At 34.6% G+C, this 26,643-nt stretch overlaps 1 protein-coding gene across 1 annotated transcript in view; it reads left to right on the top strand.

Annotated features, from left to right (window-relative positions):
• The window catches only part of VWDE (von Willebrand factor D and EGF domains), a gene marked incomplete at both ends in the record, with an annotated part of 94,804 nt that overhangs the window by 36,139 nt on the left and 32,022 nt on the right, over window positions 1–26,643 (top strand). Inside the window, 14 exons of the mRNA XM_084230584.1 lie at window positions 1,382–1,537; window positions 1,648–1,752; window positions 3,484–3,598; window positions 5,435–5,572; window positions 11,936–12,505; window positions 14,436–14,531; window positions 14,614–14,709; window positions 16,148–16,243; window positions 16,809–16,904; window positions 18,089–18,184; window positions 22,049–22,144; window positions 22,239–22,334; window positions 23,076–23,171; window positions 24,828–24,931. Of these exons, the coding sequence (XP_084086710.1) occupies window positions 1,382–1,537; window positions 1,648–1,752; window positions 3,484–3,598; window positions 5,435–5,572; window positions 11,936–12,505; window positions 14,436–14,531; window positions 14,614–14,709; window positions 16,148–16,243; window positions 16,809–16,904; window positions 18,089–18,184; window positions 22,049–22,144; window positions 22,239–22,334; window positions 23,076–23,171; window positions 24,828–24,931 (1,956 nt within the window). The remainder of the gene's footprint in view (window positions 1–1,381; window positions 1,538–1,647; window positions 1,753–3,483; window positions 3,599–5,434; window positions 5,573–11,935; window positions 12,506–14,435; window positions 14,532–14,613; window positions 14,710–16,147; window positions 16,244–16,808; window positions 16,905–18,088; window positions 18,185–22,048; window positions 22,145–22,238; window positions 22,335–23,075; window positions 23,172–24,827; window positions 24,932–26,643) is intronic.

Below are 26,643 nucleotides of genomic sequence, written 5' to 3'. Positions count from 1 at the left end.
GCTTATATTCTCTTAGAAAGTATTTCCTTTCAAATATATTGTTATGTTATATATATTCTCATACTACCTACTTCTTCTAAACATCTGATAAATAAATATTTTTATTTTTTACATCATTCTTTATTTTTATACAATGTATGCTTTATCATCTTGGGTATAGTCCCTGTGGACTTCCCACCACCAATTCACCCGTGCACCATCACCATAGTCCCTTGTGCTCTTCCCACCTCTGTTTTGGTTCAACTCTCTCCTTCCCCCCTGTAGAATATCTCTGGCTTATAGTTGCCTGTTGATTTTTATTTTTACTTTATTATAATTAGGTTTATTTTAATATATTTTTATTCAATTTTGAATTTCCTCTGCATGCCTGTTGACTTTAGTTATTTGGGAAGTATGCAAAATATTTGTTTGTAAGATTAAGCACCATATAAAAGGTATGAACAAAAAAATGTCACTTCTCATCTCTACCACCTTCTTTCCCTTCCCCCTTTCCATCCCATTCCTAATCCATCCTTTAAGGTATCCATTCTCACTATTTTCTTATTCACCTTCACTCTATTTCTTTTGCACAAAGGAGCAGAAACATGCCTTCTGTTTTACTTGAAGGATAGCATATTGCAGATGCTCTTTTCAACTTTTGCAGTAGTAATTTTAAACAAGTTTTTTTAGCTGGAGACCCAACTACTCAGTATTTCCTTCACTTCTTCTCTGAAAAACAGCCAGGGTTCTAGAGAATTCAATTTTAAATTACTTATTTATGGGATTAATTCCAATATATTATCTTAGAAATGAAGACCCTTCATGATCTGCTCTTTTCTGCTTTTGCAGACTTGAACCTCCTGCATATGCTTTATAAAATCCCTTGTAGAAAGAGTTCATGCATCACTGTCTTTTCATATCTCTAACCATGGGGAATTAAGCTGTCTTCTTTTCTGTTCTCTGTGTCCAAATGGCAGTCTTCTATTTTTTTTTTAAAGATTTATTTACTTATACAAGAGCCGGGGTACAGGCCCAAGGTGCAGGAGGGTGAGAGAATTCACCAGCTACAGAGCGGGAAGCAGAACAGGCAGACAGACCGAAAACACTGCTGAGGGAGCAGTGGGCGAGTCAGAAGAGGTCTGCTGCGTCATGTGGGTAGCTCTCTGGACGGCTGGGAATTGAACTTGCACTGCCAAGGCTGCAAACAGCTTCACAGCACTGCGTTCAACCCCCTGCGCCATGGGGGAGGCCCACATTATCACTTTTTTCTTATTTATATAATTTATATATTCCGTTATACCAGACATGTATATTCAAATTTATATTTTGATTAGATGTAATTTACTAACAAAATATTTTCAAAATTTAACAGAGATTAACTGCTTTCTTACTATTCCTGCAGTATAATGGCAATAAGTGGGTCCTTGGAGAAACTGTCTATACCCACACTGTTTTTCAAAATAGTGGAACTGTTGATTGTCATCTGCCCACTGATATTCAGCAGTCTGACACCATGGACCTGATGGGTGAGAAACCAATGGCAAAGTGGCAGTTAAAGGTAAAGGAAAATTATTCCCATATTATAAATAAAACCCTTACATATTAAAACTTGATGATATGAAGCTACATTCTTAACAAATCATCTTATTAGAGAACTACATCTTACAGGTGTCTAATGATGGTTATAAATTCAGTAATCCCAAAATAATGATCATATATGATGGGATGTGTCAAGTTTGTGGTCCCTATGAAAAGGACTCTTGTACTATAAAGGTATGCATCTTTTCACTTATTTTCACATTTACATCATTTTTTTATTTCCCATGCTATTTGCATATTGATGTATTTTTTTACCTTCATATCAAAAATAATAATAGACAAAAGACCTCAGGTTTCCTTAATTGAAATTATTATTTTGCCTATAACTCTTGTTGGAATGGCAAGGAAGAGGTTTCTATTTTAAGTTTTTGAAGTAGAAGGTTATTTATTCCTTTAAAAAAATAAAAAAAAAATCAGATTGAAGTTTCATTCCTCTATACAGTGTTTTAAATATGAATAATGATTTTTGTAATAAGATTTCCTCATGGTTACCTAATCATCTTTGTAGCAAGTAACATGTATTTGGATAGAGTGTAGAATATATAAACCTAGTACTTCTATAGGGAGTTTCTGTGGCAACTAAGCTCATCGAAACATTTGAGGGATTATAGAATATCATACCTGCACCTTCTTACACTATATCCAGCCTGTGCAGTTTATCAATAGCTCTCTCACATCAGTTACACAGTTAACAGATACCATAGATCTAACATCATTTGGTTTTACAAAATATGTCAAATAATGCTTATGTAAATGAAATTAAAAGCATTATTATTTTTAATTTTAAAATTACTTTTCCCTTGAGATTAGGAATCAGGTTGTATCAGTTTGTTTGATTTTTATTTTCTCCTAAATATTCCATTTTTACATGTCCTACAATAAACTCTTTTGAAATTTGCTTTTCAAGTTGTTTTATTTTCTTGGGTTATTTTGTTCTCATTCTGTGCGATAATATTCCATAGGAGTTTATAAAATGAGCAAGGCTTATACATCTTGAAAAAATCTTGTCTTCGTTGCAGGTTAGAAATGATTGCTAAATTTAACATTATTTCTGTGCATGTTAGCATCTCTTTCCACTATGTTGTGTAGTGATATCCATTGTCATGTGTGGATCATCATGACATAGATTAGGTGCAGTTTTGCTGTGTTCACGAGATATTATACAGTCCTAGAGGAGGGAAGGATTGCTTGAAACTAATGTGATTTTAGATGTGCAGAGAAAATCTCTCTTTCATTTCTTTATAAGGGAAGTATTTCCAGCGTGAATTTAGCAGTTAAATAAAAATGTAACAAGAAGGATTTTCTTCCATGATACTTATAAGCTATATGTTGTAATTCTTCTGCACAGTGATACAACTGTATGTATTTTCTTATTTCCTCCATAGTAATTGTTCCAATGACATTTATAAATAAAGAATATAACTTTTTTTTTTTATTTTTTAAAGATTTATTTATTTATGCATACATGAGTTGGGGTACAGGCCAGAGGCGTGGGGGGTGAGAGGATTCACCAGGACAGAGTGGGGAACAGAACAGTCAGACTGACCAAAGTACACTGCTGAGGGGAGCAGCCGGGTAAGTCAGGCGAGGTCTGCTGCGCCATGTGGGTTGCTCCCTGGCTGGCCAGGAATGGAAATCGTGCTGCCGTGGCTGCGGATTGCTTCATAGGTTGCGTCTTATCCTTTGGGTTACCAGGGAGGCCCTAACTTGTTTGTTTTTTTAACATCCATTTATGACTGGAGATGTGAAAAATATGTTTTAATCAAAACATTGAAATATACTTCCATTGGAATCATCCATACATGTGCTGCTATCTTCCTATGTATAATTTCCTCCCCCCCAAATACTAACCATAGATGTAACCTTTTTTAATATGTGTGTTTTCCTTTAAAAAAATTTCATTAGGAAAATGTTTGCATTATTGATGGATTCTGCTACATTGAAGGGGATAAAAATCCTACCAGCCCTTGTTTGACTTGTAGACCTAACATTTCAAAAACTACTTGGTCACTTTTACAGAGTAAGTTGTTCTTTATTAATCCAAATATTTCAGATACAAGATATTTTAAAATTGATTTTAAACTACAAATTTCATAAGTGTGTTTAAGGTGAACCTTGTGTTTAATTTAGCATCTTTCCTAACTGCATAATTTACTTTGCTGGAAGGAGAAATAGGATGAAATTGTTTTCTCTTATATAATCTCTATAATTATTCTACAGTGGGGTGTAGGATTGTTATTTAAATATTTGCAAAGGAAAATAAATGTAGATTATTAATGGAAGAATGAGAATGATAAATCTAGCTACACACAATCTGGGCAAATCAAATAACTCCTGGCAAAATGGCCTCTCGAGTACTAGATAAATACACAAAACTCCATCAGTAGAGATCAGTGGGTTTAGCGGAAAAAGAAAATTATTTTGAGACCAATGGTTTAAATCCTATTTTAGTGTCAGTCCTTCTGCCCACCTGTGACTATGCAAGTGCTTCTTTTAACCAATCATTTCCTTTTGTAGAGCATAAGCTGTGGCCCTTCTATCCGCCTGTGCCTATGCAGGAGCTCTTTGCTGTCAACTCTCTCCCTCTGCAGGGCAGCAGCCCTCCTGCCTGCCTGTGACCTGTGTGCCATGCAGGGCTTCTCTTCACTGACCTCCCAGAAGTAGCTCTCATCAAAGCTGCTGGCCTATGACCACGCAGGCCTCTCTTTTTGCAGACCTGTCCCTTTTGGGGCAGCTCTTTCTGCTTGCTTGTGTCTACACAAGTGTCCTTTTCCTTCTCTCCCTTTTCATAATAAATCTGTTCTTTTGAATATAAAAACAAATCCTATTCTTAGCCTTACCTCTTTTCAGTTTTGTGACTGGTATTTAACAATTTAAGTTCCTAAGGTCATTCATTATCATCTGTTAAATAAGATTATCTGAATTCTTTTATCTATAAAATACCTTCCAGCCCTCCCTTTCTGTAACTCTGTAAGGATATTATTGAGTATAGATAATTTCTGGATACATTTTCTACCAAAAAAAAAAAAAAATCCCCTAAATTATAGTTAAATATTGTATTTTTTTTTTCACTTCCCTACCTACAACTTTGTAGAATTTTGCATGGGCATTCCTCACATTGTTTCCTTGGTCAAAAAACCAGTTATCATAAGATAAAAGATGTAATTATTCTCTCTTCCCATGTAATTTTATCTGAGGGAAGTCTAAAACCTTATGTTTATACAGTGCCTTACAATATTACTACGTATGTTATTCTTTGTGCAAATTTCAGTTGAAAATCTGGCAACTGTCTGCATGTAATTTTTTGACCTCCCCCAAGCATAACTACTAATAGCTACTACTGATCAGAAGTCTTACCAATAATTTAAATATTGAATCAGCACATATTTTATATGTTATATGTGTTATGTGCTATATTCTTACAGTGAAGTAAGCTAGAGAAATGAAAATTAATTAAGAAAATCATAAAAGAAAATACATCTATAATAATGTACTGTACTGATCAATATCATATGCCATCTGTCTATAAGTACCTACATCAATACTGTCTTACATGGTGCAAAACACCATAGATGTTGTATGTATTACTAACACTGGACATCAAAAACAAACAGGTATAATGATTCAAGCATTGGTAGCAAAGAAGCAGGAATATTATTGCTTTATGGTAGCCTGATAATTGATACAATTGCTTCATGGTAACCTAAGCTATACACTAAAATTTCTTATGGTATACATTATTGCAGTCATTAGATTTACGCCTATTTTATGGTAATAAATGATAAAAGATTATTATCTACATATCTACATCTTATGCAGTCATGACATACTTAACTTTTTCTTATATTTCATTAAGGCAAAAATTGCCAGGATGATGTTGATGAGTGTGAATCTAGACCTTGCTTTCCAGAAGTAGAGTGCCTCAATACCATTGGTTCCTATCATTGTAGGTCATGTCCAAAAGGATTTTATGGTGATGGAAAAGTATGCCATGGTAAAAATCCCTACTTTCTTCCATGAAATGTTTTTTGTTGAATTTAATTAATTCAAACCAGATAGTTCTTTTACTTGTGCATTCATTCAGTATACACATATGTATGAGATGTGTCATACACTAAGCTAGATGCAGAGGATGTAAAAGTATATATGACCTCTGACTTAATTTGAGTATAAGAGCAGGGAATATGGTGTTTAAAATCATTTATTACACAATACAATATTATTCTTTGTATTTTGATAGGGGTCCCTGGTGTGAATAGTAAAAATATTACACAGGGACCCATGTTTTCTGGAAGGATAATGAAAAGTTTAAAAAAGTTAAATCTGGTGTATGGAATCAACAGCAAGAGAAATATTCTAGACAGAGGAAGCAGCATCAACAAAGGCCCAGTGAGCTGTGGCATCACAGTATACCTTGACCACTGTGACAATTCATGTGCCTGAAGTAAAGGAAGTCAGGGGATCTCCTGCAAAAGTTGGAACTAGAGAGATAGTTAATGGCCAGATCAATGAGAAACCATGAGAAATACCTTCTTAAGGTTTACACTTGAGAAAGGTTGTGTCAGAATAGTGTGAAGTACAGACCTCTTGAGGGTAAGCAAATCTGTAAGCCTGAAGGTGAGAAAAAGTGCTAAAGCAATATTGAAAAATATGTAAGAAAGACATGAAAATATTCTTTTTTTAATTAATAAATTTTATTTTTATATTCCCCATACAATTGCAATCCCCCCATTCTGACCCCAATCCCTCCCCTCCCGCCCCCCACCTCCCAAAAAGTGTCTCTGTTTCATAGTTTTTGTTGATTTTGATTTTCACTTTCTTATAGTTATTCATTTTCCTGGTCCCTTATTTAAGTATTCTAGATTCCTGCTATGAGTGAGACCATCAATATTCTGATCTAATTTGAGGGCAAATAAATGAAAGAGATCCTGAAGAAGCAAGTGGGTAATATTTGTTCAGTGATTGAGATTAGCACAGTAAGTTACTAAGGCTCAATTGCTTGGTTTAGGTGAATGAGTGTATATAATTGATTCACATTGCTATAGCACCAAATTCCTAAGTCCTAACCCATGCTTTGGCTATATTTGGAATAAGGAAGAAGTTAAGGTTAACGAGATCATAAGAATGGAGCCCTGATGTGGCAGCATTAGTGTCCCTGTAAGAGTAGATGCCAGGGAGCTTGTGCTCGCTCACTAGCTTGCTTGCTCTCTCTCTGCCTCTCTCTCTCTTCCATGGGAGGACATAGGAGAAGGTCGAAACTATGAGTCGAAAGTAGTTCTCTCCAGAAACTGAATGTGCTTGCACCTTGACCTTGGATTTCCTGCCCTCCAGAACAGAAAATGAATTACTGTTGCTTAAGAAACTCAATCTATGATTATTTTGTTATGACCTTGAGTTGACTAATATGCACATGAAATATAGGAAAGAAGTATTAATAGTTTTGGAAGTATAATGAATTCAGTTTGGATGCAAAGAGACTGAGGTGACAATATCCACGTGGAACTCAGCGTACATGATTAAGTTAAAGGCACAATTCTTAGGGTCATTGATCATGGATGAAATTGCCCGGGGGGAATACTTAGATTTAGAGAAAAGGGGACAAAAAAATTGGTGGGTATCTATATTTTATTTATTTATTTTATTTTTTAAATATTTATTTATGTATGCATTCCAGAGCTGGGGTGTAGGCCAGAGATGCTGGGGGTGAGAGGATTCACCAGAGACAGAGTAGGGAGCAGAACAGGCAGATTGACTGAAATTCACTCCTAAGGAGAGACGCGAGTGAGACAGTAGAGGTCTGCTGCGCTATGTGGGTCACCTCCCTGGCTGGGGATCGAACTCGTGCTGCAGTAGCTGCTGACCGCCTCACGGTGCTGACGCCCGACCCTTTGTGCCAGCAGGGAGAACCTGGTATCTATATTTTAAAGGATTACAAGAGAAAAATAAACTATAGAAAACAGTGTCAAAGAACCATATCTTCAGTGTCATTAAGGGAATGAGTTTGAATATTGATGGAAGAAATAAACACACACATAAATGATGTAATACCACTTGTGCTTCAAATTGTGTGGGCCTGTGTAGAGCTGGAGATAACAGATACAAGAATAGTGCAGGATGGAAAGTGGAATTTCCTACTAGTTCAGTTCTTTACTTCCCCTTCAGTATCTAGTCTCAGATACTCAACAATAACATCTGGGATGAAAGATACCATGTACACCAAAGCGACTAACACTGGGCTTTTTCAGAGACTCATTCTCTCCATAAAACCTTTATTAAATGTAATTTAAGATAAAAATAGTTTGAACCAAATGTTACACATGAGTAATGAAGTTTCTTGACTGTCAAAGTCATTTGTTTGTTTTAGGAAGATGTTTGTTAATGCATTTTTTTTTTTCATTGCTGATAGTGTTTACTTAGTTTTGGGGTAGGCACCAGAGTCAGTGAATGTGAAGTAAATACAGCACAGTTCTTATTCTTGCAGTTGCTGATTAGGGGAGAAAACACACACACAAATGTCAATATCGTGGAGGATAAATTTCTGTGGAAGAACACAGATGGGTGAAATTGATTGGGTGGCTTAACAGATTTATTTTCTTACAGGTCCAGGGACTGGGAGATCTTGGTCCCAATAGGTTTGGTTTCTGCCTTCTCTCCTTGGCTTGCAAATGGTTGTTTCTCACTGTGTCCTCACCCATCAACTCTCCTTGTGCCTCTCCTCCTATAAGGACACCGATCCTAATGTGTTAGACGCCATTCCCATGACCTCATTTAACCTTGATTTACTGCCTTAGAGGCACTGTATCCAAATACAGTCTCATATACAATAGGGCTGCAATATATGAATGTCAACAATTCAGTCCACAACAGAATGTTTTGCTGAAGAGTGACATTTTAATGAGTTCTCTAATCTGCTTTGCAAAATGTTCAAGCCAAAGGATATTTTTAATGTATGTTCTTACTCACAGTGCTTGGGATTATAGCAGTTTAAATCTGATGTGTTTTTATTTTCACAATTACAGCTGAAACACAGTTTTTAAACGAATTTAGTAAACATGATGGAGTTCTCACACAGTCTGACAGCCCGATAACTAAGGAAGAGGATGGTAAATATGGCAGAGAGGGAGAGAGAGTTGTTCATCCAACATATAGAAACGCCTCTGGTAAGGAATGATCTTAGTTAAATCTGATGACAAGTAATACTACCCATTTGTTTTCCAAAAGATTGATGTATTTATTCCTCATATATTTTCATTTTTAGAAAAATTATGTAAGGTTATATAATGAAGTTTATAAAAGATCATTTTGCTAATCTGTGGAATCTTCTGACTTACAGTCTATAAAAATGATTCATATTGTATAATGAACAACTGACATCATTATTTAAGGTATTTTCAGAAAAACTTATGGTTGGAAGTAAACACTTTAAACTTATATTCAATAAATCCCTCTCATCCAATATCTGTTCAAGAAAAAGTAATAAGCATGTTAATTCCCAAGGCCTTATCCTTTTCATAGTTTTCTTTGTAACTCTCATTTTACTGAATAACATTTATTGTTTTCGTAAAGATTTTCACATTCACCTTAGCTTTCTTTATGCCTCAGCATTGTATATTAGTTGCTCAACTCTTGCAAGATGTTACTGCTGCAATATAAGAAAGCTGTCTTGATTTTACTAAAATCTCTTATTTATGCTGTTTTTTATAGTTGATTCTTCCTTTATTTTATATTTAGTAATAGTTTTTTTTAAATAGTGAGTTTGTATTTTGCTTTTATTTACTTATCATAATAATAATTAACATATAGTCTAAATTATGCTGTGCCTATACTATGCAAATATTTTTTATATAGTATCTCATTTGATCACAAGTGCTATATTCAGTAACTATTTCTACTTTATAGATGACTAAACAGAGAGACATAAACCAGTTAAGTAATTTGTTTAGATTTACAGAGTTTGTAGATTACAGAAGAGAGATTTGAACCCGAGAAATCTAACTGCAGAGTCCCAGCTCTCAAATTAGGCTCTCATTGCAGTAGTGGAGAACTCCAGGACAAAGCCTGTTAGGATGAAATAGTTGTGTTCTTAATGATTTTAATGAAAATTTCCCCCACGTTTCACCAATCAGTAGGATACACATTGAGAAGGTTTTTACTAAATGCCCTTCATCCATTTGAAGAATTTCCCCTTTATCTGTTACTAGTTTATAGTTCTCTTTAGTTCTAAATCAGGAATGAGCCTCTTAAGCTTAAATCATTTAATAATTTTACCTATTTTCATGAAGTGTTGACTTGGATTTTGCCACTAATTCCAAATGTTTATAAAACTTCATCTCTTTCTGTGCATTACAATAGTTTCATAAAATATTCTTTCTTTGATTAATTGAAACTTTTTATTAGGTTGTAAATCAGTTAGGGGAATGATTTTAGATTATTTTTCTATTTCTTTCACAGTTATTGTTCTATATACTATATTATCTCTTGAGTCAATGTAATAATTTATATTTTGTAAAGAAATCTATATAATTGAGACTTCACATTCTTAATTTAAAATTATTAATAGTAATTCATGTATAATTTAAAATTCTCTTCATATATAGATTTTTCTTATTTCAAAGTTGATTTATCTTTCTACTGTTTATTTTTTTCATGTGATCTCCCAGCTCATCAGTTATGCATTTGATGGCTTAAATTCTATTATAGTACATTTATTATTTTGTATTTTATGTCTAGTTTTTAATCCACTGGAATTTATTATTTTATGTGAGTTTGAGGCCCAACAATATTTTTTCTTCTAGATGAATATGCAGTTATGTATTATCATTTTGTAAAATAAGCCATAGTGTTCCCAATGAATTTACATACCATGATTTTTATTTATTAAATTGATATATATATATGTGGAGATGTATTTCCTATTTTTCCATTGGTTTTTATTATTTAGCTGTTACTAATGTTTATTTACTAATATATACTCCTTCCTTTCTTTTATTATATATTTTTGTGGGGTTTTTGTTTAGAATGGATATTATTCTTTATTTTTTGCATTCTATGAGAATTTGATTAGTTAATGAATTAATTTTTTAACTTACTCTTATTTGAGAGTGCATTGGGATCCTCCCCATCAGGTATCACCACCATAAGGTACCTGCCACCATATCACCTACAGTCCACCACCATTAAATCCAACATTCTCTACTTCCTTGTCTAATACTAAGCAAAAACTCTTCTATGGAGATGGTTCACATAAAGCAGTTAGAAGCAGGTGGGAACAGTTCTTCAGTATCAATGGACCCAGGAAAGGGAACAGTCATTTGACCGACATAGGTGTCAAGCAGGGCTTTGAATCATTTCACTGGAGGATTAACAGCTAGGACTCTCTTGCTCCTTTTATTTGTTTACACCTAACCATGTTTATTGTTTATGTTTGTGGCTATATTTGGTACATCTTGTTTCTCTATTAGTTTAACCCATATATGCTTTCTGTGTTTTATGAAATCCTTCAAAATTCTCCAAAATTTTTCATTGTACTAGGTAGTCAATAAATCTTCTTTGGCTATTTCTAATGCTAATACAATTATTAATTATTGTTCTTTAATTTTTTTTAAAGATTTATTTATTTATGCATACAAGAACTGCAGTATAGGCCAGAGGTGCAGGGGGTGAGTGGATTCACCAGAGAAAGAGGGGAACAGAACAGGCAGGTTGACTGAAATACACTGCTGAGGGGAGCAGTGGGTAAGACAGGAGAGGTCTGCTGCTCTATGTGGGTAGCTCCTTGGCTGGGGAGCAAACTCATATTGCAGAGGCTGTGGATAGCTTCATAGTGCTGTGCTTAATCCGTTGTGCACCAGGGAGGCCCTGTTCTTTAATTTTTTTTTTAAAGATTTATTTATTTATGCATACATGAGCTGGGGTACAGGCCAGAGATGCAGGGGGTGAGAGGATTCACCAGAGACAGAGTAGGGAACAGAACAGGCAGACCAACTAAAATACACTGCCAAGGGGAGCAGCAGGCGAGATAGGAGAGATCCGCTACACCATGTGGGTTGCTCCTTGGCCAGCCGGGGCTTGAACTCATGCGCTGAGGCTGAGGATTGCTTCATAGTGCAGTGCTTAACCCCTTGTGCCACCAGGTAGGCCCCCCTGTTCTTTGATTTTTAAACCATTTAAAGTCCTGGGTTATTTTAAGTATCCAAATGAATCATAAATACCTTGAAGGCAGGAACTGTATAATGACTTCATATCACTACAGGTTCCTACTAAATGAAGGAATAAATTGCATAATGTTCACAACTATGGATAGTAGAACATTAAAATATGTGTGTTTTTTTTAACTAATGTTTTTCTTTTTGTTTAGGTATAAATTTTCAGTCATCATCAGCAGAGCAGTCACCAGTTGATACTGGCTTTACCCACAGTCCAATTACTATCAAAAACTTACTGGATACCAGCAGCAACTCACTCTCCTTGCTAAAATCAGTTACACCTTCAGTGAATAATTCAAGGAAGGCTATTTCCCATCAGATACCAGATTTTGAACTTGCGGATCATACTCTTAGCATAAATCTCAGCCTGGAGGATTTGAAAGTTCCTATTAGTAACTGCAGTCCTTCATGTATTGTCCCTGGCAACTCCCCTGGTGAAGTAAAGGGTATGATGCAGAACACGGTCCAAACAGAGATAGGAGGGTATAATGATCAAGTTATCAGATCTGCCCCAGGTTACGAAGAATATGAGGATGGATTTGCATCATCAATTACTAGCACAATTACCATTTTGCCAGAAAAGCCTGAATCTACCACAACATCATCTGCTTGTGCCCAGCTGCCTTGTTTTCTCGGTGTTCCCTGTGTGCCAACCACAGATGGTCACTTCCAATGTGGGCGCTGCCCCTTTGGGTATTATGGAGATGGCATCAATTGCAGAGGTAGTATGAAAACTCTTCAGAAGATACAAATTATCATGTTTTAAAAATTATCATCTTTAGGGCCTCCCCTGGTGGCACAGTGGTTGAGCACTGGGTTGCGAAGCTGCCTGTAGCCTCTGCAGCACCGGTTAGATCCCTGGTAATCAGCGAGGGTCCCACATGGCGCGCAGACCTCTCCTACCGCCCGCTGCTCCCCTCAGCAGTGTACTTTGTCAGTCTGCCTGCTCTGCTCTCTGCTCTGGCTCTGGTGAATTCTCTCACCCTCCCGCGCTTCTGACTATACCCAGTGTTTGTATAAATAAATAAATAAATAAATAAATCTTTAAAAAAAAAAGCAGTCTTTAAAAAAAAATTATCATGTTTAGATAATTAGAAAGAGATGCATTTCTATACAAATTTCTGTTTATCCCATTAGGTTCACACATTTATATTCATTTCAGTTTACTATTTGTGTACATTTTCTTTATAACAAAATTGTGTGGTTTTGAGTTATATTTTCAAATAATTTTAATATTAAAAATATTACAACTATATAATATGTTATAAATGTATTTATTTAGTCCCAACTGTATTCCAGGGTCTGTGGAAACGTTCTTTATCCATCATATCATGTAATCCACAAGGACCCCACATATTGAGTGTTATATTTCCCATTTTGCAGATAAAACATCAAAGCCTTAAAGCACAGACTTTTCTGGTGTTAAGCAGATACAGACAACAAAATAAGGATTTGAATAACATTGTGATCTGGGCTCTTTTCAGCTCACAGAGGGCATTTAGTACTGTAAATTACTTATTTTGTCATATTTGCTTATTTGCATAAAACAGATTTCTCTGTAATTCCTTGACCTTGAAAATAAAACAAGTTGTGTATCATTTTAAACTTGAAAGACGTTGACTCCTTTTCACAATCAGCGTGTTTTCTCTAATGCAAATCAAATTTTTGACTTTGATAACATAGAAGTGGTTTTTTGTTTTGTGCTGTTTACTATTATTTTGTTTTTCTTGTGTTTTGATTTAAGTGATGGAGCTGTTGCAATATTGTTGTGTTCTCAGTATTACCTAGAGGAACTTTAATTTTGTCTTTTTCTCTGTAGGGATATAATAATAACTTTCAACATTTACTGCTTATAACATTTCTTATTATCAATAAATAACATGAAACAGACTACTGAATTTTAATGTTAAATGCCAAGTAGGTAACTAGAAAATCTTTTTTTTTTTTTTTAAGAGGCATGTTTTATTTATTTATTTGTTTGTTTGTTTGTTTGTTTATACATGCACTGGGCACAGTCAGAAGCGCGGGAGGGTGAGAGAATTCACCAGAGCCAGAGCGGGGAGCAGAGCAGGCAGAAGGACCGAAGTACACTGCTGAGGGGAGCAGCAGGCGGCAGGAGAGGTCTGCGCGCCATGTGGGACTCTCCTCCGGGTGGCCGGGGAGCAGCCGGGGATCGAACTGGTGCCGCAGAGGCCGCGGGCAGCTTCGCAACCCAGCGCTCAACCGCTGCGCCACCGGGGAGGCCCTAATTTGAAAATCTTAAGGGATGCAGACCTATTAAGTGTATAAATGTGTTCCTGGCATCTTGTTCTTTGAAATTATGAATATCCCTGCCATTAACAACATTTACCTGATAAGAATCTGAAATTTGATTGTCTTCTGAAAAGGACATAATCCTATTTATGGGTTAGGAGCCATCTCCAACATCAGGTTTTGCTTGGGGAGAATTAACGCACTTGGAACTTTTCTTACCCTGTTAATCTTTTCCCTCAGCAAAATAAATATGAGGGAAAAAATTTATGGAGCTAGTGTTATTGCTTAATAGTATCAAAATTTTCAAATTTCAGAGAATTTTACTTTAATTATAACTAAGACTATAAGCAATACATTATTGTACCAACAATTCAGTCCTTTTTTCCTTGACTTTTACAGCCATTTGCAGACATCCCTGTGGAAAAAGCAGGGAGTGTGTTGCCCCTAACACCTGCAAATGTAAACCTGGTTACACTGGATCCAATTGCCAAACTGGTAGGTATAGTACTAATTGGTATGCGTTGTGAATTTTAATTGGTACCTGATATTTCTAAACCACGAACTTTATTTTATACAGCTGTGTGCCATCCTGATTGCAAAAACCATGGAAGATGTATAAAGCCTAACATTTGTGAATGTCCCCCAGGATATGGTGGAACAACTTGTGATGAAGGTAATGATTCAAATTAAAAAATCAAATAATAGATCTAGAATAAAAGAATATTTCCTTTAAAACCTTTTCTAAAAGATTACTTGGCAATAACTTCTAAAGATTTAGTTTTAAGGTACATTATCTCTACAAATATTTTAGCTTCAAGCAAAAGACATCTGATTAGTGAATGACTTATCAAACAGTTTCAAGGAAGTGTTAAATGTCAAATAATAAGATGTAACCATTAGAATTAATTAGAAGTAGTAAGAAGTCTAAAGTGATTTTTTTTTAATGTCTATAGTCACATAATTTTATTGCTTTGGTTGAAATCTGAAGTGAAGCGTTTATAAAATGGGATTGCTAAAATGGATATTTTGAAGAAACAAAATTATTATTTATTTCTTAAAAAATTTAAAGACTAGGGCCTCCCCGGTGGCACAGCGGTTGAGCGCTGGGTTGTGAAGCTGCCCACAGCCTCTGCAGCGCCGGTTCAATCCCTGGCTGCTCCCCGGCCATCAGAGGAGGGTCCCACATGGCGCGCAGACCTCTCCTGCCGCCCACTGCTCTCCTCAGCAGTGTACTTCGGTCCTTCTGCCTGCTCTGCTCCCTGCTCTGGCTCTGGTGAATTCTCTCACCCTCCCGCGCTTCTGACTGTACCTAGTGCTTATATAAATAAATAAAAATAAATCTTAAAAAAAAAATAAAAAAAATTTAAAGAATACATTTTGGCATATGGCACATATAATTATTAAACTGAGGGCCACATTAAATTATTTTCATGACAAGGCAAGGTACAACTTAACAAATTAAAGTAAATTTAGAGTGCACTAACAAATATTTAAGATCAATAGCATATGAACATAACCATGGAAATATAGAAGTGTTCTATTTGTGGAGAAGAAATGTATAAGTCCAAGTCTCACTTTTCAGTAGCAGGCTAAGGTCAACTATTTCCATTCATGTAAACAAAATTTTTATAAACCAATGTGAGTTTTCAGAGCGAGAAGCCATATAGTCAATTCCACAGAACTAAATTTTCATGGTAAAAGTTCATTATTATAATTTAGCTAAGTTTGTTGTATGGCATTCTTTTTTTTTTTTAAAGGTATATTTATTTATACATACAAGAGCTAGGGTACAGGCCAGAGGTGTGGGAGGTGAGAGGATTCACTAGAGACAGAGAGGGGAGCAGGGAACAGGCAGATTGACTGAAATACACTACTGAGGGGAGCAGCAAGCAATTCAGCAGAGGTCTGCTGTGCCATGTGGGTAGCTCCCTGCCTAGCCAGGGCCAAACTTGTGCTGCAGTAGCTGCAGATGGCTGCATAGGTTGCTTCTCAACCGCTTATGCCATCAGGGAGGCCATATACGGTGTTCTTAAAAGAAACGTGTCTTGTGCCTGTGCTATAAACTGACTTAAAATCCAGAGATGACTTACTAACATGGTTTGTGTTGACAGAACACTGCAGCCCACCTTGTCAGCATGGTGGCACATGTTTGGTTGGCAATCTCTGCACTTGCCCTTATGGTTTTGTAGGACCAAGGTGTGAAACAAGTAAGCAAAACTCTTTTGCAGTCTAATATAATTAAATATTTTTTTTAATATTTGATGATTTTAATGCTAGCAGAAATAAGCCCTAAGCATAACTCTGAGAAAAAATTTTTACATTTCTGCATACACTCTGCATACACTGGCAGCACTGGGTGCCATTGGCTAAGGAGAAGAAATCCATTCTTAGAATCAACTCTCTTAACTCTATGGTCCCTTTCTTTGAGATAACAAGAATTCTAATTTGATAATTCATGTATAATTTATCTCATTGGATTTCTGTCTGTGGTTACTTTCATAACTAAAAGATTTTTCCCAAATAACCAGCTCTTATTTATCTATTTAACTTAATGATTTTTTTTTTTAACTTTTCCCATCTTGGTTAGTAAGAAAACAACTGAATATAAGAATTGGAGACCACTTAAAGCCAAATTATTTTTAGTTTTTACTCTGCTTTTTTTTTTTTACTAGAGAATATAATTGGTAGTTATGAGCTAGCAAAGTAAAACCCAATAATTGACTAACTTCAATCCAAATTTATCTTTCTTTTATTTTTGTCTTATGATATTAGTGGTTTGTAACAGGCACTGTGAAAATGGAGGTGAATGTCTTGCACCAGATGTCTGCCGGTGCAAGCCTGGATGGTATGGACCCACCTGCAGTACAGGTAAAATCAGAAATATTTTCAATGAAAACCAATTAAAAGAAATCTTAAATGCACCTGAGTCCTAAAGACTTATACCAAGAAGTATGAAACTAATCTTGCAATATCAGCATGATGGTTTTATTTTTTAAAACCCTGTATTCCATTGATTTTTTTTTCATAGTAGAACATAGAGTGTATTTCAGCTTTACTGTTACACTAACCAACCAATCATTTTATTTATATCTTTATATTTTCCTCATCCACTTGCCTTATTGCAAGATATCTCGGTTGCATCTTTCAAGATTTTTATCACAACACAGACATTCTATTTCATTAAACATTAAGCATTCAAGCAGACACCATCACATCATTCCGCTTAATTATCACAGTATCAAGCTTACTTCTTTGGTAGCAGCATTCACAATTATCTATGTTTAATCTGATCATTGTGATCTAATGACTTTTCTCAAAATAAATTTAATTCAACAGTTATAGCTTGCTAACTATGTGTGAAACATGATGCAAGGGGAAAGAAAGATCAACTTGATTTTTGATCTGACTTCAAGTGGATATCATTAGTGAAGGACACACAGGATACAGTTATAAAAATGACTAAGGTACAAGTTGGGTTCTAATAAATAATGTAACATAGTTCTGAGAAATCAATTCTGGCACCAGCAGTTATGAAAAAAATATTATTTGAGGTGGACCTTGGAGAATAGGTAAAATGTAGGTAAAAAAAAAAATGGAATTGCAATGCTTTTCAAAGTAGAGTAAATGTAAAGACACAACATGTGTTTGAGTGTGCTAGCTCGGGCTAAGTGCAGTGTTCCTATTTGAATTGGGAAGGATAAAGAAAGGGTCACATATATTTAAGCATATTATAGACAATTTGGCTAGTACTGTGGAAATGTCTTCTAACTTCCAATCATTTTTTAGCTTACCGAGAGTACTCTTAATTTTAATCATAATCCCCACATTCTTAGCTTGGTGGTATTTGTAAACTTAATGAACATACTTCCAAAGCTGTTTTCCAGTTATTTCATTCCCTTTATGTTTGGCAAAGTCTAATTAATTATAGGTTGTGGGTTTTAATTGCAGTAAAAATAAACTATTTCATCATGCACTATTTTGGACTTCTGTGTAGCTTTCATTTTTAAAATAATAAAACTTTTATGAACTCTTTCCCTCCTGCTGTTCATTAGCTTTGTGTGACCCCGTTTGCCTCAATGGTGGTTCCTGTAATAAGCCAAACACTTGCCTGTGTCTAAATGGATTCTTTGGTGCACGATGTCAGAATGGTAATTATTCTTTCCTTACAAATAAAAAGGCAAAGGGAAAGTCAGACCTAAACAGAGCTCTGAGTGAACACAAACAGACAGGTTTCAAAGAAGATGCTATTTTTCTATTTCTTCTGATATTGTAGGTTTTGTCCCCAACAGACTGTTCAGATAAACATATCTGAGTTGCTATGTAAAGTGGTTATATTTGTTCAGCATATATTGGGCTTCTAACCTTTGCACTTGTCCTTACAGTAACTGTAATCCTTACAAAACTGTTAATCCTACAAAACTGTAGGATGGGTAAAGTTCTCTTTAGCAACTTATTATATGAAATGGCATAGTTTTTGTTGCTTTACAGCAAAAAAAATGATTGATTTATGCTCACTAATGTCTACTATTACCTCACAATCTTTTTTGACTTAAGTTTTATTAAAAATTTATGAAAAAACTGTTATGCACAGCACTATACAAGATGTGTGGGGATGGACAAATACATTGATTTCCCCCTTTCATGGCCGATTTTAACGCTTTCCTTTGTACAGTTAAGAATTTCATAATAGTGGAAATATCATGATACCTGATGGCATAGGTGTGAATTAATATCAATAAATGAAATATAAAATTTATTTTCTGCATTTTCATATTTTGAGTTTATGCAAGATATACAACAGGTTTTTTAATAAAAACATGTCAGAACATGTTAGAATTTAATTCCTAAAACATATACTATCCTTGCCATGTTACGCTTTGACTTGATCCTTTTATTTGAAGCTTGGCTAACATTTGTAGGTTACTGCTCAGGCAGAGAAGAAACCATTACTGTAATACTAGATATGTGGGCATAGGAAATGAGTTCCTCTAATTCAGATTTTCCCTGAAGGAACCATTTTGTGAAATGGAAAAACAATAAAGACTGTTAAGACAAATATTGAAAATTAGGAGACTAAATCTAAACCAATGTTTACAAGTAAATGGTATAGCTTCCAGTAGAGAATGTTAAAAGGGAAATGAAAAAACTTACACTTCTCATGTACTTGCAGTAGATGTAAGTCACAGTAAGAAAAATTCTCCTCTAAATTTATATGCCATCCATGTAACTGGGAAAGGAGGGAGATCTCTAAATTATTAAATTGAACTAAAAATTATCTTTGAATATATGTCATGTTAGCAGGTATTAGAATTAGTCTCTACAACTTCTTACCTGGCATGAATTATGGAAATTCACCGAAAGTCTCCAGACTTCAGTCTTCTTGATTTTCAAGTTTGAGCTAAACAGTTGCTTTGAGGCGGACCACTTGCACATACAGTCAGCACATGGCTAGCTACTCTTAAATAATAGAAATATTGTCATTAGATTTACAGCAGAAGAAGCAGAAGAAATAGAAACGTGATCTTTATTCTTTTTTTTTTTAAAGATTTATTTATTTATTTATTTATACAAACACTGGGTACAGTCAGAAGCGCAGGAGGGTGAGAGAATTCACCAGAACCAGAGCGGGGAACAGAACAGACAGACTGATGAAATACACATTTGAGGGGAGCAGCAGGCCTGGCAGGAGAGGTCTGCGCCCCATGTGGGACCCTCGCTGGTGGCCGGGGATCGAACTGGCACTGCAGAGGCTGCGGGCAGCTTTGCAGCCCAGCACTCAACCACTGTGCCACCAGGGGAGGCCGTGATCTTTATTCTTATGAGAGCACATCTCCTGTGGGCCTTATGTGAGTCCAAGTGGTGGGAAAGTAGATGGCACATCAGTCAAAAGTCATGGAGTAAAATTAGGTAGAATATAGTCCAAAGTAAATATGAGGGATATATACTATCATATAGAATTTCAAGAAAGGAGGACAGACATTGAGGTAGAAACATCACGAGAGTTAAACAATTCTATTAATAAAAAAGGTTTATCGTGTGTGTCTAAGGAAATGCTCAAATACATCTTCCAATTTCTTTTGTCTCTTGAATGCCCTTGAGTTCAATCCACATGGAAGGTGAGTTCTCTTACTTGACTCACTTTGGAATTTAATGGAAGATTCATCTGAGACCTGGATAATCTCATAAATACACATGTGAAGGAGGACTTCCTCCTAAACTTCCTTTTCCTAAAATACAATTAGGGCTAGGTACAGTCAATCATAAGTTGTATATCATTTCTCTATATTATTTTAGTTATATATACATTTTTGTAAAAACATAGTATTTGTCTCTATATTAAGTTTTGTGGGGTGGATGAGTATTTTCTTTTATGATTTATTTATTTATCCATACAAGAGCTGGGGTACAGGCCAGAGATTCAGGGGGTGAGATGATTCACCAGAGACAGAGTGGGGAACAGAAGTGGCAGACTGACTGAAATGCACTGCTGAGGGGAGTAGCAGGCGAGACAGGAGAGGTCTGCCGCGCCATGTGGGTTGCTCCCTGGCCGGCCGGGGATTGAACTGGTGCTGCAGAGGCTGCGGATTGCTTCATAGTGCAGTGCTTAACCCCTTACGCCAACAGGGAGGCCCAGATGAGTATTGATTATAGTAAAGTTACCCATCATAAACAGGTCTTTTATTCTTGTTTTTTTAAAGATTTATTCATTTATGCATACAAGAGCTGGGGTACAGACCAGAGGTGTGGGGAGTGAGAGGATTCACTAGAGACAGAGTGGGGAACAAAACAGGTAGATCAACTGAAGCCCACTGCTGAGAGAAGCAGCTGGTGAGACAGGAGAGGTCTGCTGCACCATGTGGGCAGCTTCTGGGCCGGCCGGGGATCAAACTTGTGCTGCAGAGGCTGCAGACTGCTTCATAGGCTGCGTCTTAACCCCTAGCGCCACCAGGGAGGCCCTTTTATTCTTGATTTTAATTTCAGATTTCTAACCATAGGTACTTCCTGTGGTGTTTTTATGATAGAGAGAACACATTTTCTGTTAATAAGTAGAAATTATCTTAAACTTTAAAAAGGTTAGGAAGCAGAAAATATAAGAGCATTTCGACTGTAGTGTTGACCATAAAGACTGGCTCTAAAATATTGGAAATTACTCATTTGTTAAAATTATTCCGTTATATTGGTTTTACATGTGAAGTGCTTATTTATTTTTATTCGTATGTTCATCTGAAATCAGCTGAATTTTCCTTACAGTGGTTGAAAATAAAGAAAGCAACTATTAAAGATGGATCTAATTCAAAGTGGAAATCAGTCTACAATAACCCTGTTATCAAAAAGTGTTCATTTGACTTTTATTTTTAAATTATAAAATAAAATCCATTTAGTTACCATTTTGGAAAAAAATTAAAAATTTCCAGGCAAGTTTGCCTGTGTATTATTTTTCCAAATAGCTGCATTTAATGATTATATGTAGGATAAATGTGAAGTAATAAAAATCATATCAAGCAGTAAATATTAAAAAATATCTGAATTCTATGGAACAGAATCATGACCTCATAAGTCTTCAAAAGTTAGCTGGAAAGTGTTTTCTAAGTGTCACATGACAACTGTTTGAGAGTTTTCTAATTTCCACAGGAACAGATATATTCTTACTTTGAGCTAGGCTTTGAATTATTTTCTTAGTTTTTCCCGCATCATTTCCCATTTTACTTCAGAATATGATGAAACATAGGATAAGGTTCGTAACAGATGCACTATAATACCAAAGACTCAATTTCTTATGAACACTTCACCAATATATTTCAAATGTGCTAACATGCTAGCAGCAGCTTATAGCTATAAGCATTGCCTTTTATGATTTAGAAAGGACAGTTTTAATGACTTGCATTTGTGATCTTTTATTTTAATAGCACATTTCTCTGCCTGATGGCCCCATAGATAACAAGCACATGATGCAAAATGTAGCGTATAATAATTGATTGTGATATTCACAGATGCTGCTTTGTGTTTTTCAGCTATCTGTCTCCCTCCCTGTAAGAATGGTGGTCACTGCATGAGAAATAATGTGTGTGCCTGTCGTGAAGGATACATTGGTAGAAGATGCCAGAAAAGTAAGACACCTCTAAATTTATTTGCCAACTACAGGTAAAACAAATACAAAATTATGGCTATTTAAGTGTTGATATTCCATTCTTTTACCTGAAGGCATCTGTGATCCCATATGCATGAATGGAGGAAAATGTATAGAACCAAATATTTGCTCTTGTCCTTCTGGTTGGAGAGGGAAACGATGCGATACACGTAAGAGATATGTTCCTGTAATGTTAGAGTCTATGTCGTTCATGAAACTAGAAAGCTGAATTTAAGACAAAAAAAATTTCCTTGATTTTTGTTTGTTTTTATTTTTGCTTGTTACTACTTTGGGAGATTTCTTTTAGAAGTAGAATAAGTAAAATGCCAAGTCCTCTGCACTCATTTTTTCTTAGCAGACTAAGAAGGCATATTGTATTTCTAGTCTGTCCACTATATTTGCCTGGATAAATGACAAGTTCTGAAGTCCTCACCTTCTAGTGTTAAGTAAGGGTCAAGGGAAGGTTTAAAAACTTACTTTTTATTTTTTGGTCCCACCACAGACCAACCAATTCAGGCCTCCCAATTGGGGTGCCTCTGCTCTCATGACTGCTGATTTTTGAGTTGGTGGCAGCTCCCCTTCATTCAGATGTTTCATTTTTTTCCTTTTTATATAATTATTATGTAAAATTAGAAGGTATAATGTATTGATAAAAGTGAAAAATAAGAAGCTGTCCAACAATTAGGAAACAGTTAAATCATGATGCATTTAATTAGTGAAACATTGTAAAACCATGGTTTGCATGAATAAGTAGTGACATTGGAGAATGTTCTTGATAAAACATTAAGGGAAAGATCCTCTAATCATTGACTTTATATTTTTTAACTTCTTTTTTATCTTAAATGTTTGTGGTTAATAATAGGACTTACCAGTAAATTAAGTTTTTAACTTGTTTATATTTCTATTTGCAGCTGTCTGCTATCAGAAATGTAAAAATGGTGGTGAATGTATTGCTCCCAGTGTATGCCATTGTCCTTCCTCATGGGAAGGAGTCCAGTGTCAAACACGTAAGTCTACAGGATTTATTTACTGCTACTTGTTCTGAACTTGAATCAGTAAACTATAATTGTCAAATAAAATATAGTTTTAGAGGAAATCATAGGAAAAAAATTCCAGCACCTTGATCCATGAACAGGGGGTTTTACAAATAAAAAGAAATCTCATCTATTTTTTTACTCCACTTAAAAGAAGAAACTATAGTATAATATGCTATTCTATATGATATACATAGTTTCAAATTATGCCAATGATATTTCCTCGGGTGGGTAATGAAGATTTTAATATGCAGTATAAATATTTTCTCATTTTGTAAGATCTCTACATATCTATCATGGATATTATAGAAAACATGAAAAAGTTTTCAAAAATTAATGATTCCAAATTTTACCACTCAGAACTAATTTCTGTTTTGACTTTAATATTTTGATATATTTCATTCTTATTTAGTCATACGTTTTTATATAGATGAAATCTCAAGATATAGAGGAAAATCAAATTTTATGTAATTTTGAAATTTATGAAACATAAAATATCAAGAGATTAAATAATAGGAAACATGGAAATCACCCCAAAATATTTTTAAATGTTAGGAAATAACATTTCTACATTAATTTTAATCTGATCATCCAACTGCATTATAAATTGAAATTTCACAGTTGCGAATGCTCATGCCTTTTATTAGAGTTATTTCCAACACTCTTGAAACTTCTAAATATTGACATTATTTGAATAGATGTATTACTGCCATCTGCTGGAGATTGTAATAAATATTTAAATCTATGATGCCTGTGAAGTTTTGTGCATTATACATCCTGCTCAACCACACTACATCTCTGATATAAATATAACCTTTCATTGCTGTTTTTATACCAAAGGGAGTATTATTCTTGAATTATACTAGCTTATAACTTGAGATATTAAAACACAGAACTCTTGTATAAAAAAAAAACTTGTATAAAATTTTATGCTTATTTTTACCCTATTACTTAAAATCATTTTCGCTATCTTTAAAAACATAATTTTAAATGATAGATTGATTTCCATGATTAAACACTACAATTGAATTTTTATTTATGTCATTGCTATTGTTTGTATTATAAGCATTTTTTTCCCATAGGTGGGTACGCAGACAGATGAGAGATGATAATAGATATTAGCTATGTTTTTATTTCATTGGCAAAGATTTTATGGAAGTCAGTGAAAATTTTTAGGAAGTTTCAATAGAATTGTTTCATATTAAATGTCCAATATTAGTATATGAAATACACAAAATTGTACTTTTTATACTTTTGCTAACTTGTTAAAAAAACAGCAAACTATAAAAGCTGTTTTCCATTACTGATTTGAATCTCTTTGAATAGAAAGCAAAATATATTTTAAATATTTTTAAATGCTACCAGTGAAAATTTTTGTTTGCTTTAATATTATCTTTATAAAATCATAAACAAGTTGTTTCAAATTTTAAGTGTTTTTGTTTTTTGGGTGTGTGTGTGTGTGTGTGTGTGATCTGATTGTGGGGAGATGAATATTTAATTCGTCATTAGACTCATATGACCATTTTTCTTGTTGTGATGTCACTGAATCATTTCAGACCACTGAAATATAAACTATGCCACAATCATTCATGTCAAAACATTGTAACTGTCAAAATTTGTGTATTGCAGCAATTTGTAATCAAAAATGTCTTTATGGAGGTAGATGTGTACTTCCCAATGTGTGCTCCTGCCGTAGTGGATATTCTGGAGTCAAATGTGAAAAAAAAATACAGGTATTTTAAATTTTAAGGAGAAAATATATTAAATATTAACATTTGCTATCTATTCCAAGTTCAATTAGACTCCTATTCATTAATAAATTTTATTTTCTTTTATTTCTAAAACAAACGAACAAAGCAAGGAGTTACTCTTTGCCTCTGAAGCTGAAAATAATATTATTTAGTGTCATTATAGAGTTATTTTATTTTACAATTTTGATGTTCACTTAAGGAGTTTCAGCTTGTGGTTAGAACAGCCAAATGTAATGTAGCTTTCATGACACTAGATTTGAAAGAGAACAAATATTTCACTATATGGATTTAAGATACCACTAATTTATATTTTGCTCAAACACTAGAACACAAAAAGTCACCCTCAACCCTCTCAAAAGCTCTACCTTTTAAAATGTCCACTTCATTCATTTGGGCCTGGCCCTAAACATTTTCAGTGAATGAAATGCCTCATTCTTTTCCCCAAGAATTGTTCTTTCATTTGGACCCTGGTAAAATCAATTTTGGAAAGCAATAGAGAAACTTTTCACATCATTAAAACTAGAATTTATTTATTTGTGCTTCAGAAATCAATAAACCAAAAAGGAAGAATATAAGCTTTATTAGAGTTTCTGAAATTGCTCCATACTTACTTGTAAGACCAGTATTATCTCTATCCCTAAAGTTTCTATGATCATATCTGTGCTTTAAGATTAAAGTGAATTTCATTTGGTTTTCAGTCTTAAATTTCTCAATGTCAACAGCCAAGGTATATATTCAGTCCTAATTCCTACAATACCAGGGTAGCTCTAACAATCATACACATACACAAACAGCAGAACTCTCAAAAATTTCCTAATCTGTATTAGTTTTATTTTATTTTATTTGTATTGTGATAACATTGGTTTATAGCATTGTCAATTATACAGCTTTGTCCTTTGACATCTATATATACTACATTATAATCACCACCAAAATAAATTAGTTTTAATTTAAAAAGCAATTTTATGTTATTTAATGTTTTTTTTTAAACCTAAATTAATGAATATCATAATGTGTTGGAATACTATAATCTGAGATATGATAGGGAATTCATTCTTGAAATGTGATACGGGATCAGTGATTGATTCTGTATCACATTTGTGTGATCATTTGTGTTTTGTGGATTATTTGTGTTTTTCTCCTAGCTCTAATGTTTATCCTGGAAGTTTAAAAAAAACAAGATTGTAATAATACTACGGGTTGGAAACCAGGAAAAAAAAGTCACTGAGAAATTATCTGATTAACTTTTCGCAAAAAAACAAAAAAAAAAAACAAACAAACTTGACTGTGCTGCTTTTGAAAGCAACTCAATATATGTTATATTTTGGTTTGAGATTTGTGTAGCGTTGGAAACCCTATGACTTCAAAAGCTTTCAATTCCCTATTGACGGTGCTAAACTTCGTTGCTTCTCTATACGTTTGTTTATGTATTTATTTATCATCCAAATCCTTCCTTGTATAATCAGTAGCAGTCAGTAATGTTCTTTCTTGAGATTGCATCTAGAACCACATTAAGGGAAGGAAGAACAAAAATTCTTGGGGAAGGAAAAGGAAAATGAAGAAGAAGAAGATAAGCTCAGGAGCATGTCTGCTTGACATAAGCTGTTCTCCTAAGTTCTTCAGTTCTCACTTTAGCTTTATTCCATTACTGGTGTCATTATTTTCATTTGCTTTTTTTTTTTTTTTTTTTTTTT

The sequence above is a fragment of the Talpa europaea genome, assembly GCF_964194135.1.
Source record: "Talpa europaea genome assembly, chromosome: 3".
Lineage (NCBI taxonomy): Eukaryota > Metazoa > Chordata > Mammalia > Eulipotyphla > Talpidae > Talpa > Talpa europaea.
The sequence above is the reverse complement of the archived record's forward strand: the minus strand, read 5'-3'. Positions and strand labels throughout refer to the sequence as shown.